At 42.6% G+C, this 14,547-nt stretch overlaps 1 protein-coding gene across 1 annotated transcript; it reads left to right on the top strand.

Moving 5' to 3' along the window:
* The first annotated feature begins 13,477 nt into the window (after nt 1-13,477).
* On the top strand, nt 13,478-14,286 carry LOC131671783 (uncharacterized). Its single transcript, XM_058948506.1, has 2 exons — nt 13,478-13,863; nt 13,920-14,286. The coding sequence occupies exons 1-2, from the start codon at nt 13,478-13,480 to the stop codon at nt 14,284-14,286; spliced, it is 753 nt and encodes a 250-aa protein (XP_058804489.1).
* Nucleotides 14,287-14,547: the final 261 nt, after the last annotated feature.

The following is a 14,547-nucleotide window of genomic DNA, read 5'->3' as shown; positions in this document are numbered from 1 at the left end:
TTGGAAATTATATTTTTTTTTGTTGGATCGTATGATTGGAATAATAATTTAATAATCGATTAGAAGCTAAAGGTTTTTAATACCAATTTGTGATGATCCGATTATTACTATTATGAAGCATCACATCTAAAAATTTTATAATACTATTACATTCCATTTCGTGTGTAAAGTTTATAACGAATTTAAGTTTCATTCGTTATGTTCCTCTCTCTCCCCCCTTATGTATTAATATAAATATTATACTATTATGTTATACTATATTATACTTAATATATATAGAAGCAGCCGACGTAGTCGAAAGGTGAGGGAAAGCAACAAAGAGTCACGTTAGAGAAAAAGAGTGAAAGACCGATATGCCATAACATATACGTCGCGCTGAGAGCGTTTCAACAGGTCAGGACTCGCGCGACTAAGACTGAAGGAAAGAAGCACATCGCGAGCGGCGATTAGCTGTGGACTTGAGGCCAACAACACGTGGCTCTGCTCGCGCGGATAACTTTAGCCTTTTCTTTTATTGTGCGACAGTGCCTTGTACGGACTTAGCTAAGAAACCCGTCAAGAAAGCCAGCGCGGAGACTTAGTGTAGATACTAGGGCATCGATATTTACAAAGAGTATGGCCGACGAGCATGTAAGTACCATTTCGTGATTAGGCTCTCCCTTTCCGCTTATCCAATTTCTCTCTCTTTGCTGCGCTGCTTACGCATGATGCCTTGTACCCTCTAAATATTTTCTTTTGTCTAAAGCCGATGTTGCATTTGTTGCGTCTTTCGCAATTGCCTGAATCTTTTTCCATTTCCCAGCGATTCTACTGCGCCCGTGTATACATATTTCGCACTTCCAGCTACGCTAATCCACGACGCTCTCCGCGGGCCATAAGACGAATATATTGTAAGTGCGAGTTACGAGGCTTGGCCACACATATGACATTGCACTTATCTTGTGGCGTTCAACTGATAATTTTTGCCGAGCAGTCAACCAAATAATCCTCTCAATTATAACGGCGAAGGAAGCTGCGCACTCTATAATTTTCACATTTTACAACAATAAATGTGTATCACCGTTACGTCGTGTGCCTACACCGTCATGGCTAACTTTAAACTAATTTAATTATATCCTTTGTTTATTTTGATTCTTATCGTGTTGATTGTGATATGTAATTCCACTGGGTTAATACGTGTTCAAACTAATATCGATTTTGCCTTTGCATATGCTAAATAAATATAGTTTCTAAACTGAATTTTATTTAATTACAGTTGGTATTGCCTTTGTTTTTTTTTAATTTTTATTTTTATAAATATATTCAACAAACATGGCAACCAATTGGTTATTGGATGATTTAAGGATTTTTAAAGAAAATATTAATCAAAAAGTAACCGATTGGATAAGAAAATTATCTAGTATAGATATAAATTACATGTTAACTCAGCTAGAATTGCATACTGAAGGTACATTATTTGAACGTACGAATAGCCTATACTGCAGATTAAACGGCGACTATACGGCAGAAGACTTCGTAGCTACCGATGAGCAAGACGAAACTATAGCTCAAGACATGGGCAAAGACCTTACCCGCTTGTTCTTCGATTCTGAAGCCGTGCCAGAAAAAATTCGCAACGAATTGCGCACAGCCATCGAGGCTGAAAGGTTGCTTGAGCAAGATGAAAGCTCAAACATAGGCAACGCACTCGAAAACTTACACACGAGTTCACCTGTCGGTAATAAGGGCGATATGTTCCTCACTTTAGGCGTAACCACAGTTAGTGTATGTGCTCTCACACTTTTCTGTTTTGGGGAGGAACAGCGTAATCAAACATTATCATCCCTCTCCCTGGGCGCCGAAGTCTGGCATAGCCCACTGTCTTTCACGCCTTCGCTTTCGAAAGTACTTTCAAAATCCAGAAGTCAAGTTTGCTACGACATCCCTGACGTTCACAGGGAGTCGAAGCCTTGTTAATCTAAGACGGCGACCTCCTCGAAAGGAGTACCGATCTTTTCAAGTTTCGACGCTCAAGGAGAGTGGAACTAAAGGCTCGACCCTCCGTTTGGGCGCGACGGGACTTCAGTTGTCCCGACGTCGACCACGTCGGAAGCACGCGGCATATAAATCTTACGAGATTTGCTTGACCAAGTACTACCACCCCGTAGAGGCTAACCCAAATTGGGATATCAGAAGAAAGACCCAGCTAGGACAGTCAAAGGAAATTCCTAAGACGATCAACCAGCTAAGCCTCCCCTCCTGGGCTCATTCAAAGATATCTCACCCTGCGTACTTGTATTAAGAGATTGCTCCCATGGCTTACTGGTCCCTCGCTTCGACGTACCAGGGTACGTCTCCTCATTGCGTTTCGATCATCCCCGCTCACGCTGGTGGGTATTCGTCATTCGAAAAGTTGTTTCCCGATTTTCGCCCCGATTTCGGATTTCGTTTCCTATGGAAAAGCTTTTATGACTCGCGATTACTGATCTCTGCTCGTTCAATATTTGTTAACTTTGGGTCAGGGTCAAGGTCTCGCTTAGCTGACAAGGCATCTACCTAGGCAGTTTTCAGTATTCGTGCCAGTCGTGCCATTCATTCGAATCAATTTCCGAAATTAGGCTAAATCGGGTATTTTAATTAGCGTTCGAATTATTGAACTTCGGAATTTCATTCTAAAGTTCAATGTACAAAAATTATCCTTCAAAAATTCAAGCTTTATTTAGCTATTCGAAATTCAAAAATTAGTTTAGTCATTGTGCAAGTTTTGTGCTCTGGTTAGGGACCTTGTAAGAGGCGGCATCTTTCTACTGTAGTTGGTAACTACTTTTCTGCGCTATCACTTCTTTATAGGTGCTCCTTTCCTGGGCTTTATGACTTTCCTAGCAAAGTCTTCAAAGACTTTGTAGATTTTCCTGCTAGATACTAGGGCCGTTTCAGGGCAAGGCCATGTATGGCCCTCTTCTTTAACAGCCTCTATTAATGGGTTTCTTAATTCCCTTAATTCTTTGCAGTAAAAGAGAATATGCCTTTCGCTTTCTATTTCTCCACAACTACACAGTGTGTCTTTGCATAGTCCTCTTTTATGGAGGTATGACTTAAAAGCACTGTCTCCAGTCATAAACTATATTGTATAGTGATTGAGATTTAGCCATCTCTTCTTTAATCTGTCTTTTGATTACTGGGAAATAGCAGTACGTTCTCCTACCATTTGTGGCTGACTGCCATCTCTCCTGCCATACTCTTTCGATTTCATCGTTGATGAGTTGTGTGGCTTTCGAGATTTTTAGTCTGCCGGATCGAAGTTCTTCTGAGTCTATTCGGATGCCGTGCAGTGTTATCGATTTCCCTTTCCTGACGCAGTACTTCGCAACTCTCCCGTCGAGTTCGAGAGCTATTGGTCGGGTAGCTGCAAGCACGTGCGCCGCTTCGTAAGAGATCGAGTTGTAGGCTTGTAGTGCTTAGCAAAGAACTAATCGTTGAAATCTTTCTAAGGTAGATTATTGTTTGATGTTTATTTTTTGCCACCAGTCCGCAGCGGCGTATATACGAGGGTGGGGGGGGGGGGGGTCAATAAGTCTTTACACAAAGAAGGAAAAAAATGTTTTGCGTACGTAATTTTTTTTATTTTTCAACATAATCTCCTTAAAGGTCGATACATTTTATTAATCGGCCTTCCAGTTTTTTTAAGCCAACAGAAAAATATGATTTCTAAGAACCCTCAAAATAGGCATTTGTTTCGGTGATGACTTCTTCATTCGACGTGAATTGTTGTCCGGCAAGCCATTTTTTGAGGTTAGGAAATAAGAAATAGTCACTGGGAGGCAAATCAGGCGAACATGGTAGATGGTCAATTAATTCGAACTTTAAATCGTTAATTTTTGCCATCAAAACTGCACACGTGTGAACTCGAGCATTGTCTTGAAGAAAGAGGCATTTTTTTTGTTCAAGTGAGAACGTTTCTCTCTGATTTTTTTCTTTCAGCCGACCTAATAATGACGCATAATAATATCCAGTGAGCGTCTGGCCTTTTTCCAAATAGTCGATGTAGATGATTCCATATGCATCCCAGACAACCGTGGCCATAATCTTGCCAGCTGACTTTACTGTCTTTGCCTTCTTTAGGGCTGATTCTCCTGCGGAAATCCTTTGTTTGGACTGTTCTTTGGTTTCAGGAGTGTAGTGGTATTCCCATGTTTCATCTACAGTTACGACTCGATACCAAAATTCTTCCGGATTACGACGTATGCGTGCCAAAAGAGCCCCAGAAGTGACCACGCGGACTCGTTTGTTTTGAACAGTGAGCTAACGCGGCACCCATCTTGCTGATATTTCTTTCATCCCCAATTTTTCATGCAAAATTGAAATGATTGTATCCTTCGATACCCCTATGGCCTCAACTAATTCTTGCAATTTGAATCTTCTATCACGCAACATCATATCGTGGATTGTGTTGACTATTTCGGGCGTACTCACTTCTACGGGACGTCCTGAACGAGGTTCATCTTTTGTTGTTGTACGGCCACGTTTAAATTCATTTACCCAGTTATAAACAGTCTTAAACACAGGGGCAGATTTGCCATGAACGGCGTTCAACTCAACTGTGATTTCTTTTGGTGTAAGGCCTTTTAAATGAAAATGTTTTATCATCCTCGAAACTATGTTTTTCCACTTTTCAAATAAACTAATAACTTTTTGTTCAACCAACGCTTACAAAAACACAACTTAATGAATCAAGCTGAAACTTTGTACGATACCTAGCTAGTAGATTGCTTGCCAAAAACATCATAATTTAAGCGAGATGAGCGCCATCTCTTGGATTTTGGAAAGACTTATTGACCCCCCCCCCCTCGTAACTTTCGATAGTAGGAACCCTTTGTATATCTTTTTCATTAAATTGAATTTTATGCCCCAGTTCGCTTTTGCTATTTTACTTAGCTCGAAGTTGGTGTTGATGCAGTCTTAAACCACGTTTCGAATGTGTTCTTCCAATCGTAAGCCCTTTGAAATCGTGATTCTTAGGTACTTGTCTTTCTTGTGCGTTGTAATGTTGTCTTTCTCAATTTTGACTGTAGGGCTTCTATTCTCGCTCAGTTGGCCTTTCAGCCATATTAGTGCTGACTTTTGCACTGCTATTTTCATTTTGTCGGACTCGCACCAATTCGTCATTATGTCAATGACTTTTTGGGCTTGTCTTTCAAAATCAATGCCTGTCGTCGCCTTAATGATAGGAATTACATTGTCAGCAAGACTTCATATCCTGCATCCCTGATTGCTCAAAGTGGTTTGTCAAAAATGACATTCTAACCGACCGGTCCAAAGACTGATCTCTGAGGGCACCCCTTCGTTACTGTTTTTAGTGTTTCTTCGAAGTGAGCATATATGCCTACCTCTCGGTCATTAAAGTAACTCTGGAGGACCTTGTAGATGTTTTTCGGGCAATTGCTTTCTTTCTATTGGGAGAGCAGGCTTGGCCAGCATAAGGCATCGAATGCTCCTGAGACGTCTAGCGGAAGAGCGGCCACATACTTGATCGACGGATCAGATTTTGCCTCTTCTACTATTTCGTATAGTCTTCTAATGGCATCCTCTGTGGATCTATTTGCTTTAAAGCCAAATTGATCCTCCACAGACCAGTCTGAGCTATTTAGAATGTTGGACATTCTTTGCATCATAAGCCTCTCGAGTGTTTTTCCAGCTATGGGGAGTAGACATATGGGTCTATATGATTTAATCTCTTTCTCAGGTTTCTCAACCCCTTTAAGCAACGTGATTAGCATTCCACTTTTCTATCTTCTGGGGAACACTACGCATTTTAAGCAGGTGTTGAAAAGTCGCGTCATTTCCTGATGCAATGATTTTGCATTAACAAGCATTTCTGACTCTATTCTATCTTTGCCTGGTGATTTCCCTGCCTTGTTCGCTTTGAGGACCATTTCAACTTTCCTTATTAGGAAAGGCGTTACGTCGCCGGTAATTGGAACCTTCCGCATATATTTGCGAATCTCCGCATGTGCTTCATTTTCGCATTTTGGGTCGTCATCAAGTATTAGTCCTAGTAGAGCAACGCTTGTTTCTTTCCAGTCTTTTGTTACTGAACCATTACAGTTAACCATGCACATCGTTTTTGAGATTTTGACTTTATTAGATGCTCGTTTGCACGGATACGTCCAAGCATTCTTTTTGCTTTCAATAGGGCAGAAATCTCGCCAGCTTTTGTTTTTTGCTCTTTTAATAGCCGTTGCATATTCAGAATTTATTTGACTCAATTTGTCAAGTGATCTTTGGAGGGCTTTCCTTTGCTTTCTATTCGGTCCTTCCTTGTCCTTCAGAGCGACGATTTTGCGTTGTATCGCTTCTTACTTCGCAAGTCAGGATTTCTCCAAGGTTGAGAGCGCGTTCTTTTCATTTTTGGTGAGATAGAGTCCTTTGCTGCCCTTGTTATAACCTCTTCAAGTTTTAAAACGTATGTTTCGATGTCTTCGGAAGTTTCGAAAGGGAGCTCAGATAGGCTTTGCAAAGTCTCCCAAATTTCTCCCAATCAACTTTTCTTATGTTAAACCTTGGTTCCATTGTTTGTTCTATTGTTCATATGAGTCTGGCTGGGTGTGAGGTAAAATCCAGTTCGATCATTATGGGCCTGTGGTCACTAGTGGTCTACTCTTTCACCGTCCAGCTAGCCAAGAGGTTTAACAGATTTGGTGTATGCAAAGTTACATCAATATCCGTCTCCACCCTCGTACTGCGGCACGTTCGAAGCTGGACCTTCCTGTTCTCCACTATTAGCCCGTATAAGTCTATCAATTCTTCAATGACTTCTCCATTCTTATCCTGTGTATTAGACCAGATCTTTTACTTGGCGTTTGCATCCATTCCAACTAAGACTCTTTTGCCTTTCAATTACTTTAGATTCTTAGCTAGTTTGTCAAGATACGTCTTCCTGTTGTGGCGGAACTGGCAATAGACGTTTATGAAATAAACTTTACCAAAGGCTCCGACTACCTGTGCACAGACACAGTAAGAGTCACACAAATTAGAAATCTTTTGGAAGCTGTGACCCTTGTGGGGTTATAGAGTATCGCGGCTTGAATCACTTCGCCTTTTTCGGCTCCACGAATGGCCGTGATACTGCCCATTCCTGAAATCGCGTTATTCCAGTGGTATGATTCTTGCACTAGTGCTACCTGTATGTCAATATTTCTGTTTGTCATGATCTCTCCGTGCTCATCGTTGGCTATTTGCCATTTGTTGAGGTTCAATTGTATGATCCTCAGTTTCTGGCCCAGTTCGGGGTTTTGTTGTGCGTTCGAATTAAACCTCTTCACTGGTGGGCAATCGTCTTTCGTCTGAATTGGTGAGTTGCGAAGGAAACTGAGTTGAGACCGGAATGTTAGAACAATGCTCTGATTTCTCAACGATCGCCTCCTGCTTACGTTTTCTCGCCTTTCTATACCTAGAATGGTTGACAATTTCGCTTTCTAGGTACAACGCAATGTCTAGTTATATTTGATTTCTTTGTAATCGCTTGTAGCATTTCTGGAGTGAGGCGTTCGGCTACTAGTTTTAGCGTGTTAAAGTATGCGTTGAAAATAAGCGAGTAGCGTGCGGGCGTGCGAGCAGTGAGTGAATGAGTTTGTGCGAGTTGACTTACGAGCTTAGTTACCTTTACGTGTTTCTCCATGGTTTTCCACGGCTCTATTAATTACATTGAATTAGCTAGCTATTTCCCTAGCTTTTACTAATTTATTGTTAGTTGATTTATATTCATTAATTTCATTTTATTTGATTATTGATTTTTGACTTGATTTTTTATTTTGATTTTTGATATTTAATATTTAATTTGATTGTTTATTCCTACTTATTTCTAAATTTCTAAATTTGTTTCTTAATCTTAATTGGTAACTATTACTACTACTGCTTATATTATTATTAACTACTTAAAACTAATTTGAATTGTAACATATAACTTAAAACTACTTACGAATGTACCGGCGTGTTTGTTTTCATGCTAGGTTTGAGATTAATTAAACCTGGTCTTAGTCAGGGATAGCGCTTGAGTGAGCTTATCGGCTTTCTGCCTTTTCTTTAATCTTAGACTGTGTTCATGTATAGCAGCACTAGATTTGATGGGCATTTAGTGCATTTCTCTTTCAAAGAGAGCTGACTTTCTTTAAACAATTCTTTAGCAGGAAGAATGCTGCCCTTCTGTGGAAATAATTCTCCTGAGGGTTTTAGCATCCGTAGTGCGTTCTAATCATCGAAAGTTACTCAGCCCAATGGACTATATTCTCTCGCACAATGGTGTCGGGCCTTACTCTAGGAGCTCGAGGCAAAGAACTCTGGGTGGCTACTATGACCATGGCCGCGACTCTTTACCCACAGTAGTGGCACCTACCGATTGCTAGTCGGCAGGGAGTAATTTCTTATCTACCCGAATTAAATTCGGATTGCCAGGACCATAGGTCCTCTGCAACTAGCTCCCGGAGCAGTCTCCCGTCCTCTAAAGAGAGCGCGTGGTACCACAATCGCGAGAGATTTCCCCTCAAATAACTCCAGGATTTTGGCTTGTCTGGGCTCGAGTTGAGCTCTTGGGGTGTGGTAGACTCCGCATTGAATTTTTGGGCGTTTACAAGCCGTACCTCACCACGTGTTTTCATGATCCGTGTTGGTATTGCTTTATTTGGTCAATCGGTCTATTGCTCTAGGGGCAAGCGTTTTGTGTTTTGCCTACTGTCTCTTTACAGAGACAGCGTTTTCAGCCCCACTACGTGAAGATATAAACATCCGCACTTGTGACTGCAAGTCTTCTTTCAAATACACATTGCATTCACTCCGGGTCAACTTGCATTTACTGCTTGTCGAGGGCAATTGGTGGCGCATTTTGTATATCAGCATTTACATTTGCATATGCCCGTACAGAAAAGAGAAGTTTATGATATTCTCTCCCAAAAAACAACGAATTGTTTGTTCGAAAATTCTCTATTCTCTGTTGAGGAAGACAATCATAATCCGCCGCTTTGACAAAAAGATTTTTTCACAAAGTGACCTGGCCAGCCGCGAGGATGGCCATATGGTGCACTATGCGCATCATCTATGTTTTTGCTAAGCGGATCGTAATCGAGCTTCCTGAGAGCGTCGTAATTATAACCGCCAGGCGTAACCACAACATAGAATACAAACTCAGATGAACACAGAATGATGCAAGAAGCAACAACAATGAGCACGACATTAACTTATACGACACTGCCTCGTAAAACAAAAGATGTTACGACACCTGTTATAAAAAAGAACCAGGAAACGCGCATGGCTCGTGTTACCATGCCAGACGGCCAAATCTTAGAGATGCCGTTTGCAGCAGCAATGGAGCTAAGAAGAGTGTGACATATAGAGTTACAGGCAAATGCAGTCCAACAGCAAATATCAGACTACATTGCTTCACTAAAAAGTGAAAAGCAGAAGATGTTATTGGAAAATTCCCAATACAAATGACAGACTATACAATACTAACACCCCCCCCCCTCCCATACAAGCCTAACACAAACAGAAGGCATACAACAGCAATATGCAGTGCAAGCGCGCCTAGAAACAACACGCAATGCAAAAGCAGTGCATTTCGCAGATACTTTTGATTTCAACTACTACGATCTCTCCAGTGTTGACAACACTTCAAAGCTTCCAATTATCTCTTCCTCTTCGCTTAGTCCACACGCGCCAATGTTTCATTGTATGACGAAGCCAGCTCAGATATTTATTCAATAACCATCGATTATTGCTATGTTAACGCTAAACAACGCAGTAGCTTGGCCAACTAATATGACACAAACAATACCTGCAAACCTAAACGACATTAGCGTTGCGCCTATTACTTCAACCAGAGAGTGCTACCATCCAGTCATCCGCGTGGCTGGCAAGTCCAACACCACAAGCGACACACTAGGTATTTGGTCAACTCTACAACCTCTTGCTACTTACGTAGCAAACACTTAGGCAAGACAGTGCGAGAATGGAAAATAAAATTCTCAGGATACTCAAAAGTCAGCATCGAGTTGTCAGCTCCACTGTTCGAGGCACTGGCTCTCCTTTGGTTTTGCGCTGGAAGGCCATCTAGGACTACTTTTGAAGATTTTAATCTCGCTGCGCTGAAAGCCCACAGTAAATGCAGGAGGTATACCCGGAGCTTAACCATAGAAGCTTATAATCGTACGCAAGGCCCAGATGAACCTATGCTAAAATATATGGTGTCTCTGTCGACAATCCTGAAACGATTCGACCATCCGTGGAGCGAACGTGATCAAATTAATTTGATCATAGATAATCTGCTTCCCGAACTTAAAAAGAAATTAAAGGTTTTCAAGGACATTTCCATCTCGATGCAGATCCTCTTGAAAAAAGCCCAAGAGGTAGAAGACGAAGAAAAAGGCCACTGGATACACCCTCCGTCACCTGACCTAAGTATCTTGCCAGACACGGCCTACAAGCCTTGTGACAAAGTGACGAAGGCCAAGCCAGCTAGCCTGTCGCCCCTAAACGAGAGGGCACCATCATTCGACGAAGCCGAACTAAAGAAACTCCTAGTGAGGATAATCGACAAAAGGGCCAAGGAGTTAAGCCTCACCAAATGACTTGCCCAACGGCAAGTACTCTGGCGAAACGCCTATAGCGGCAACCAAAGGACCACCGAGTGGCACAACCAGTAGTCCGTCTCGAAACAAATTTCGAGGCCGTGGCCGAGGCAGTCGAAGAGACTGGGGGCGCCAAGTTGGCAATCCCGCCCTGGCAACTACCCGTAGGTCCGAGAAAAACAAAAATAAAGAGGTTGACCCTGACGGCAAGAAAATCCTTTGTTGGAAATACAGTTGGTGAGGATATACCAAGGCCACCTGCCCCAAGTGTTTGCCTAAGAACGCAAAGATGGATCAACCGAAAAATGCCAGCGGGAGCCAGTAGGTGAGGTCCCTACGGTTTTCCCCATCACCTGGACCTTCGACGTCAGTGGTGTGACAGAAGTAGCGCCAGGACTAAGTAACACGGTGGACAACCCTATGCTAGCCAGGATCAGCCTTTCCGACGCACAGATAGCAGGCGATGGAGGTACTGTCGCAAGCGTCCTGATCGATAAATCACCTAGGTGGTGGCTGACAGTAAATTTCGGGGACTATCAGTTTAGAGGTTTCTGGGATGCCAGAGCTTCCTGCACTGTCCTCGGCTTGAGCGCCATTTCGATGGCTACAGCCTTAAATCGGCGCGTATGTCCGTATGTGGGCCTAGAGGCTAGAGCGGTTGACGGTCATTACGTACTCATTGTAGGTAACGTAAGGTTGCCCTTCACGATCGGAGGGGTGACACATATTATCGACGCTCTCATTTTGACAGAAGTTGACACAGAGTGCACTTTAGGTGCCGACTTCAAACGCGCCTTTTCGGCTTATCTATGTCTAAAACAGATAAGTTGATCTTTGATGGCTGCGAGGAAAGCGTGCCCGCAATTCTCTCCACGGAGAAAACTGAGAAGGCAATGACTTTAGCTTCACTGGGGATCGAAGATTTGACGGACGAACAGAGAGTAGAGATAGAGAAAGTCATGCAAGAATTGCTCCCTGAACCTACGTGTAAAGTTAGGCCGTAGAGGATGGATCAAGCATGATATTGACCTAACCCATCCATGTCCCATTAAACAAAAATACTACCCAGTATCGAAGAAAATAGAGGACGAGATACGCGAGCAAATGCATAAGATGTTAAAGATGGGAATTATCTGAAAATCCACGAGCCAATGGTCAAGTCCGATTGTTATGGTCACAAAGCCAGATGGCACGTATCGGTATTGAGTCGACTACCGAAAAGTTAACGCGGTTTCGAAAGTTTCAGCTTACCCTCTGCCCTTCATGGATATTATTTTGCGTAAGATTCAACATGCGAAACACATCAGCGCCCTAGATTGTTCTGGAGCATTTTGACAAATACTTCTCACTGAGAGGTCAATACCAATCACGGCTTTTACGGTTCTTGGCATGGGTCTGTTTGAATTTGTCAGAATGCCGTATGGCTTGTCAGGCGGCCCAGCAACCTTTCAAATGCTGGCAGACAGAATTATCACGCCAGAAATGGAACCCTATGCATTTGCATACCTGGATAACTTGATCATTGCAACCGAGACGTTTACTGAGCACATGAAGTTGCTTACATTGATTTTAAAAAGAATCAACAAGGCCGGACTTACGATAAACCAGAAAAAGTCTAAGATTTGCATGCTTGAGATTCGCTTCTCGGCGTACTGATGAATCGGGACGGCTGCCGCCCCGATCCGGAGAGAGTCCAGCCTATCTTAGACTACCCGGCACCGAGAAACTTACGACAATTACGCCATTTTCTCGGCATGGCCTTTTGGTACCGCAAATTCTTAGAGGACTTTGCGACTTTGGCCGAGTACCTCACTGCACTTACAAGGAAAACCACGAAGTATGTCTGGACCAACAAAAATCGAGCCGCCTTTAAGCAAGTAAAAGCCATACTTATGACGGCGCCTGTTTTAGCTAGACCTGAATTCAAGGCACCGTCCATCGTTGAGCGCGATGTCAGCGATATCGGCCTTGGCAGCATTTTTATCAAGAAAATTGATGGAGAAGACCGCCCTCTTTGCTTTGCTAGCCATGTTCTCTCAGCTACTGATCGAAAGCTATCAGTAACTGAGCGTGAATGCCTTACCATTATTTGGGCAATCGAAAAATTTTGACCATATATCGAAGGCTATCACTTCACCGTGGTGACAGATCGCCATAGCTTAATCTGGCTCCAAAATTTAAAGAGCCTAAATAGCAAGTTAGGCCGATGGTCATTACGCCTTCAGGCCTACGATTTTGACATGTACGAGACTCACGAGAATGTCTCTGTTTCCCTCGCTTTCCTCAAAATTAACGAGTCTATTAGAGATACGAGTAAATAGTACTTGCGCAAGTTTAAGCAAGTAGCCAAAGGTCCACGCGGTCACCCGTATTGGAAAGTTGTCCGCGGTCGCTTATTTGTTTATCGGCCAGACGCAACCCTTGACGAGCTAATGAATCACGACAAGGATGCGTGGAAGCTAGTGGTTCTTCGAGAATAGCGCGAGTATATTCTCACGGAATGTCATGAAGATTCATCAGATAGCCGTCCTATGATATTAATGCCTTTATAAGAAAGTTGCCCACTATGTGCGCAACTGTCAAGTGTATCAACAGATAAAGGTTGAACAAAAGCCACCTGCTGGACTTATGGGTAAACATATCATTACTCGTCCATGGGAGATTGTTTGTGCCGATTGGATGAGTCCATTCCCACGTTCGTCTCAAGGTCATGAATATCTATTAATTTTCATGGATATGTTTACCAGATGGATCGAAAGCATTCCGGTACGAAAACCAATGTCAAGACTATCACGAAGGAAATCAACCATCGTATTTTACTGCGATTCGGCATTCCGGACCGCTTTTTGTAAGGGAATGGCACACCTTTCAAAAACACGATGGTCGATAAATTCTTGGAAGCTCATGGAATCATCCATGGCACCTGTGCTCCGTGTTCTCTAAAGTCAAACCCGACCGAGCGTGTTAATCGCACGATCAAAACTATGATTGTGACGTTCGTCGAGAAACACACTCGATGGGACGAGCTTATACACGAACATGCGTTCGCCTATGATACGACCATCCACGAGTCTACCTACTCTAGTCCAGCCTTTCTGAACTATGGCCGACATCCAGAGCTGCCTCGCAACGCTCGACGGAAAGAAGAGCACGCAGCATTAGAACAGCTCGAGGCTGTTGCTCGCAACGCATGGCACTCTCGTATGAGTAAACTTGACGACTTTCGAGCCAATGCACTCGAAAATTCTAAAACTGCTCAAGCAAGGCAAGAAAAATACTACAACCAGAAACATCGTGTCATTAAGTAAATGTCGATGACAGAGTATTGACAAAAAATCGTGTACTTTCATCTGCCACCAAGGCCATTGCCGCCAAACTCTGCCCAAAATATGCAGGACCTTTTATTATAACGGCTTGCCTCGGCATGAACTCGTATCAACTCCAAACCAAAAAGGGTGTTGATATCAAGAAAGTCGCCGTTACCGATCTAAAACCTGAAGAATATTCGCGAGACGATGAAAACCTCTTAGCGAGTGAGATAGAAAAACTCTCAGACGAAGAAATCGAGACGCTTGCTGAGCAATCAACGGCTTACGAGTCCATGACCGGCAACCCGACTATTCCCATGGCTGGTCCGGCAATACAGCGTAATACCAGCAACGCTTTGCCAACGCAAGAGACGTCGTAATACGTAACATTGGCATCAAAAAAAGAGAAGAAAATCGCATTTAATAAAGTTTTTAATTCTAAAGCAATAGTTGACACTATCAATCAATCTCCTTAGTTTAATAGTACTCTTAATGAATTTAATTCTACATTATAACCGCTTAATACAATATTTGAATCCGCTATTGATGATGAACGTGATAAGTCTGCTCAATTATCACTAAAGACAACTGCTATAAATTTAGACAAAACTACTTTAAATCTACCTACAGAACAGAAGCGG

This window comes from Phymastichus coffea, unplaced genomic scaffold, assembly GCF_024137745.1.
Source record: "Phymastichus coffea isolate CEN01 unplaced genomic scaffold, Cenicafe_Pcof_1.1 PCOF00010, whole genome shotgun sequence".
In the NCBI taxonomy this organism is placed as follows: domain Eukaryota; kingdom Metazoa; phylum Arthropoda; class Insecta; order Hymenoptera; family Eulophidae; genus Phymastichus; species Phymastichus coffea.
Note: the sequence above shows the minus strand (reverse complement) of the source record. Positions and strands in the feature narration are given on the sequence as shown.